This window comes from Sinocyclocheilus grahami, unplaced genomic scaffold (assembly GCF_001515645.1).
Source record: "Sinocyclocheilus grahami isolate Dianchi unplaced genomic scaffold, SAMN03320097.WGS_v1.1 scaffold466.1, whole genome shotgun sequence".
Classification (NCBI taxonomy): Eukaryota; Metazoa; Chordata; class Actinopteri; order Cypriniformes; family Cyprinidae; genus Sinocyclocheilus; species Sinocyclocheilus grahami.
The window spans coordinates 1,131,172-1,137,355 of NW_015505645.1; the positions used below are offsets into that span (position 1 = coordinate 1,131,172).

General features: G+C 37.9%; 2 protein-coding genes across 2 annotated transcripts in view; both read right to left on the reverse strand.

The window, feature by feature from the left end:
* Positions 1-1,127: 1,127 nt before the first annotated feature.
* Positions 1,128-2,366, reverse strand: LOC107553230 (interferon alpha-inducible protein 27-like protein 2A). Its single transcript, XM_016235396.1, has 4 exons — positions 2,288-2,366; positions 2,169-2,198; positions 1,844-2,005; positions 1,128-1,737 (listed from the first exon to the last, which is right to left on the reverse strand). Exons 1-4 carry the CDS (start codon positions 2,295-2,297, stop codon positions 1,640-1,642), a joined length of 300 nt encoding a protein of 99 aa, XP_016090882.1. The 5' UTR covers positions 2,298-2,366; the 3' UTR covers positions 1,128-1,639.
* A 1,703-nt stretch (positions 2,367-4,069) lies between these two features.
* LOC107553229 (interferon alpha-inducible protein 27-like protein 2A) overlaps positions 4,070-6,184 on the reverse strand; it is a 3,180-nt gene continuing 1,065 nt past the window's right edge. The window contains exons 2-4 of the mRNA XM_016235395.1: positions 5,069-5,104; positions 4,823-4,984; positions 4,070-4,652 (exon numbers count right to left, since the gene is read on the reverse strand). Coding sequence (XP_016090881.1) covers positions 4,408-4,652; positions 4,823-4,984; positions 5,069-5,104 — 443 coding nt within the window. The 3' untranslated portion in view covers positions 4,070-4,407. The remainder of the gene's footprint in view (positions 4,653-4,822; positions 4,985-5,068; positions 5,105-6,184) is intronic.

Sequence of the window (6,184 nt, forward strand, 5' to 3'; positions counted from 1 at the left end):
CAGAATCACAGGGGCGAGACGAGAGGGAAAAATCCAGGAAAACAGGCAAAGATCAGAAACCGAGAGAACAGGCAAGGCAAAACAAGGAAACACAGAGACTCGGATCGGGGTACAGGCTAAACAATACTCAGCAGAGAATGGTTGTTTGAGTGGGTGTTATATAGTGAGGGAGTGATATGAAACAGCTGTGTGCAATCAGTGCAGTGTGTAATCAGTGCAATGAATGATGGGATATGTAGTCCGGGGTGCTATGCAACAGTTTGTGTTGTGCGAGAGTCAATGTAATGGAAAGGGTGACCTCTGGTGGTGAATGAACGTAAGTCCATGGACAGGATTCGTGACAGTAGGTCAGAAAATGGCAGATAATATATTTAAAATTGCTACATGTTGACACAGAAATATAGATGCATATGCATGTAATGTGAATAAAGCCATGCTTATATAAAAATATTTTAAAACCATTGCAGACACTTGAAAACACACTATTTCTGTCAATAATGGTGTAAACCAATTAAATCAGGTTTAAAAATATTGAAAGGTTTGAGCTAGGGCTGCACAATTAATCAAATTTCTAATCGCAATTACAATTATGGATGCCACAATTACGTAATCGTTCAAAGCGGCAATTAATCGTTCAAAGTCCACTTATGTTATTCTGCATACTTAAGATGTGTTATCTAAAGGGTTTTTCTCATTATTTTAGTTTTAGTATAATGTTATAATACAATTCATATTTTTACTTTTTTATCATTTAAAGAAGAAACCAATCTGATGTATAGTTGACATCTGAGGCTTAATACTATAGAAAAGCACCAAAGGTTTTTCAGTTAGAGTGTTTTCAACTTGTTTATTTTCATATAAAAATATGGCATGCAGTTGCATTAAACAATAGACATCATTCAATGTAAATTGTGATAATCGTAATTAATAATCGCAATTACAATTTCAAGGGAATAATCGACAATTATGATTTTGGTCATAATCGTGCAGCCCTAGTTTGAACCCCAGTTAACATGATTTCTTGATTTGTAATTGTGAGGTGGCATATTGTAGAAAAACCTTGTAATCTTGTCTTTGAGTCAGCGATAAAACAAAAGACAAAATACATAAATTATTTCAATTGTTTATTAGGCCTAAAAAAAGTAAATACATTTGCAAACACATACAAGGTGCTTACAAAACCATTTGGAGAACCTCTTAGACTGAGAAACTTCTAACGTGGATATAAGTTCCTGCAAGAACTCGAAAAACATGGCTCTTCCAATAACACCATCAAAGTAAAATACAAACTAAAGGTCCCGGAGAACAAGCAACTTCAAAATAGTGCCTTATATTGTTCCAGAGTGTTCCCCTAGTGTGGAAACGTGAGAAACCCCTTTTCATTATTCAGCAAAACTCCCCTAAAGACAGTTTGAGTAACTCTGAGATATAACAGTGAATTACACAAATTAGTTTATGATAACTACAGAGAGGGCTAATAGTTACTGCCATAAACAGCAGTTTACAGCAGAAACCTAAAGATACTGATACAGCACAACATCCTAAATGATGCTGATCAGTGAGATAATGGCAGTGGGATAATGATCATATAGATAGATAGATATATAGAACTAATTACTGATACAATAGATTGAACTAGTTACAAAGTACAGTTGCTAGCCATGCTTGCAGCGGCACCCACAGCGGCTCCCACAGCCCCTACCACGGCTTGACCTGCCAAAGAGATTCCAGCAGCACCTGATGACATACATTCAGTTGTCAGTTGAAAGAGTTTGTGCATTTGCCTCCTGCATAAATCACTGTTGTTAAACTGGTTAACCGTTTTTTCTGATATGTGACTCACCTGCGGCTTGTAGAGCTGCCACCACGGATCCAGCTGCGATGCCTCCTCCGTTAGCCACAGCGGCAGCTGACATCATAGAGGCGGCATAAGAACCTGCAGCAATCCCACCTGCGGTGAAACCAGCCAATCCAAGAATAGCTGGAGCTGCAACAACTGTTGCGACTATATTTATATAAGCAGGTTAGTTCAGGTGGATCACTGGCACATATTACTGTATACAGAACATTTCAATAGAATTAAAATCATTTATATATTTAACTAAAACATTTGATATCTTCTTGATTTAGACAAAATAACACCGCGCCGAAATGTATTTCATTTTTACCTGCTCCTACACCAGCTCCAATAAGCGTGACTAGGGAAAAGAAAAGAAAAACAAGTAAACTGTTTGTCAGTTGTTGAGAAACAAACATTTAAAATTCTACAGTTTTGTTATAATATAACCTGGATCCATCTTAAGTCGACTTTACTCAAACTCAGGATGCTCTTGCTTTGCACTGAAGCTCTAGCATGTGAGAACTTGCCTTAATAACGTAGTGGGCGGATACTTTTTAAGAAAGGAAACCGAAACTAAAATCGCAAAATAGAGCGGAACGTTGCAGGAGGGCAGACAGTTCAAGCCGAGCACGCCTAGTGTTCTGAGTCATCGTTGTTTGCTTGCTGCGTAGCCTATAGCGACCATTCTATGTAGCTAGTTGAATTACAAAGACAATACAGCCACTGGACAACTAAGTCCTCCTGGGACGTTCGTATTTACGAGTTGACAAGTCGTAAGTACGACGCCAGGTGTGTTCAAGTCACTTTGCTCGGAACAAGATGTCGAACTTTTTTATATAAAATTCAATGATTTTTTAAAAACTCTAGCCCTCATTTACAAAATGATCAATAAAAAATGTGCATCATTGTGTTTTTGCTTTTTCCTGTCATAATATATTCTATGGTAATTATACAATAATATAATATTTGATTAATTTCAACAAATTTACCGCTGCATATTTCTAGTCTTTGGCTGCATGCCACATGTTTTCTCACTGACACGCCCCCAACTCGGAGTTTAAAGAAAATTTCGAGTTTCCCACTCGTAAGAACGACTTTGTGGTGGCATTCATTGTGGTGGCATTCATGTGTGTTCAACTCGTAAATTATCTCCAAATGACTACAGCCCCATTGACTCCCTCTGCCAATGCATTGATGAAATTAACAGTTTGTAATGTGGTGTTTGGGTTGTGTCATGTTCATGTTTTTCATGTCTTTTATTTTGCATTGTTTCACCCTGTTAGTGTCATGCTTCCCTTGCCTTCATGTATTCATGCCATTGGTTCCTCTGTTCATTGTGTCATGTTCTGATTGGTTGTCTTAGTCATGTGTCTTGTTTCCCATTGGTTTGTTCTTGTCTTGTGACCCTCTTGTCTGCTATAAGTAGCCATCATGTTGCCATTGTCTCTTGTCGTGTATTGATGTTGTAACCTGCTGTTGGTGAGTCTAGTCTGTTGTCAAGTCTGTTCATGGCATGGCATGGCATGGCATGGGATGAAGTTCTCAAGGTGAATGCATACCTTGACTTTAGGGGTCAAACAACTAAAAATCAAGTCAGGAATCTTGGTGTGATTCTGGAGACAGGCCTTAGTTTCAGTAGTCATGTCAAAGCAGTAACTAAATCCGCATACTATCATCTCAAAAACATTGCAAGAATTAGATGTTTTGTTTCCAGTCAAGACTTGGAGAAACTGGTTCATGCCTTTATCACCAGCAGGGTAGACTATTGTAATGGTCTCCTCACCGGCCTTCCCAAGAAGACCATTAGACAGCTGCAGCTCATCCAGAACGCTGCTGCCAGAATTCTGACTAGAACCAGAAAATCTGAGCATATTACACCAGTCCTAATTTTTTTAAATATATAATGCTATATAAATAAACAAGCCTTGCCTTGCCTTGCCTAAATACAATCTATCCGACATGACTTGAACGCACCAACAGTTGACAGAAGCCTTACCAAAGACTTGGTAGTGTTATCTGCTGATCAGATTGCAGTATTTCAGGCGATGACATGGCGGATTGTAAATGTTTAAAATAGCCACATACTGTATCCACAGAAATACACAATAAATGTGTAAAGTGCATAAAGCCAGGAAAAAAAGAACAAAGTGCATCCCTCATTTTTTAATAGGATGCAAATATCAGCATTATGACAATGGTGCAAACTTCTTTAAATGACTAGACAGTTAATTAAGTCAAGTCACCTTTATTTTGTAATGCTTTATAAAATAGAGATCGTTTCAAATCAGCCTCAAAGTATTAAAAAGGAAAGTAACAGAATCAGTAATACCAACTTCAAATATAAGACAAATCCAAATTCTGCTGTAAAGATTAAATTATGGTATTCAAGCACACAAATCATTTTAATTACGATTTCTTGCATTCATACTGAAAATGTTTTAATTGTTTAGTAAAAAAGTGATCTTCAGTCACATTACATGCACATTCTACTTGTACAAGCATAAAATTAACATGCACATACAAAGTGCTCACACAAATACATTGTTATCAGTTATTAACAGAGGACCTTATTTTGGCATAAGCTCTTTGGTCTCCTGGAAATTTATCATATCTGTCTCCTCCTCTTCTTCATCTCCATTTCCATTTCCATCTCCATCTCCATCTCCATTTCCATCTCCATCTCCATCTCCATCTCCATCTCCATCAATCTTGGAATGAGAACGCAAATCTGCAGCTCCACCTATTACAGCACCTGCTGCTCCACCTACAGATGCCACGACTGCTGTCGCACCTGCAGTCAGTCCAGCAGCACCTGACCAGGAAGAACAAGCTTTGCATCACCAACATTTGTAAAACATTCTCGAACATTTTGGGAATGACATGGGGGTTCAGAAAATGATGAACCTTTTTATGTTTTTTTGGTGAACTATTCCTTTAAAATGGAAAATGGACATAGGCACATTAACTTTTAATAAACAATACCTGCAGATTGGAGGAGAGCAACCAAACTTCCTGCAGCCACACCGCCCCCATTGGCAATGGCTGCTGAAGACATCATGCTGGCAGCAATAGAACTTGCTGCTATACCAGCAGAGGTGAATCCAGCCATGGTGAGCGCCACCGGGGCCAACGCAACCGTACCGACTAATGGACACAAATACAAATAATTATCTTGTGTACAACTGATGTGCTTTCATTTAAAGAAAAAAATCATCAGAACACCGTTACCTGCCCCTACTGTGACCCCGATTATGGTGAACAGTCCTGAAAATGGATAAAACTGATCAAATCACTGCAGAAATTATTTACAAATTAAGGGTTGCAAAATTCGGAGTATTTTCAAGACTGGAAAAATTCCATGGGAATTAACGGGAATATCTTGGAATTAATGGGAATAAACTGGGAATTAGCAAAATGGCAGGAACAGGGAACTTAAATGTAGTTGAAAATTGAATGCAGATTTAATGCAGTTTCAGCTGAATTTCAACCCTGCACATTCCTCAATCACATGCACACAGCACACTTACTGCAGGCCACACACCCTACATGCACTGTGCATTCATCCATAACATGCACAGATCATTTCTTGAGTCCTGCACACAAAAGATTGGACTAAATAGCAAGATTGGACTAAATGATTGATGTCAAAATGTCCATCTTGGTGAGTATTCACGTAAATTACATAAATATTACATACATTTATGTTTAAATCTTCCTTGTGCTTTGTGTAAGCTATTGCGCAGCAGAATTATAGCATTGTAAAAACAAGTACATTGACTGAGAAAACATTTAGGTGAGAAAAAAACTCAAAAAATTACCCTCCCCCACACACAATCCCCCCTAATCACCTAAGGGGGGAATTCCCCCCATTTTTCAGGCTTCCATTCAAGTTACTTGGGTAAATATATTTGATCTATATTCAGTTTTATACGGTGGCCGAGAGAGCTCAACGCGCTGCAACTTAAGAAAACACATGCAAATTGAAAAAACACCAGCAAATTAAGAAAACATCTTCATCAGTTTGACAACACACGCGTTGCAAATCCTCACAACACATGCAAACGAAGAAACGCGCTGCAAATAGCACGGACCACAACGGAAATGTTTCATGGGGACCCAAAAAAGTGACGGACCCGGCTGGGATTTGTTTTGTGCAGTGGCTTTTTACAAATTTTTTTTTTTTTTGAGGTTCTGCTAGTGATTCCTTATTTTTATTTAAATTTTTTTATTGAAGATATAACATTCACAGGGGATACAGTCATAGCAATAAATTACATACACAACCAGAATACAAAACAATAAATACATAAAGAATAATAAAAATGAAATATAAACAGAACAAAA

Bases quoted from the DNA above. Each gene is read 5' to 3' on its own strand.
- LOC107553230 (XM_016235396.1), bottom strand. The intron at 2,006-2,168 runs GTAAAAATGAAA...ATATAAATATAG, and splicing joins TGGAGCTGGTGTAGGAGCAG to TCGCAACAGTTGTTGCAGCT. The intron at 1,738-1,843 runs GTGAGTCACATA...GTATGTCATCAG, and splicing joins GGCAGCTCTACAAGCCGCAG to GTGCTGCTGGAATCTCTTTG.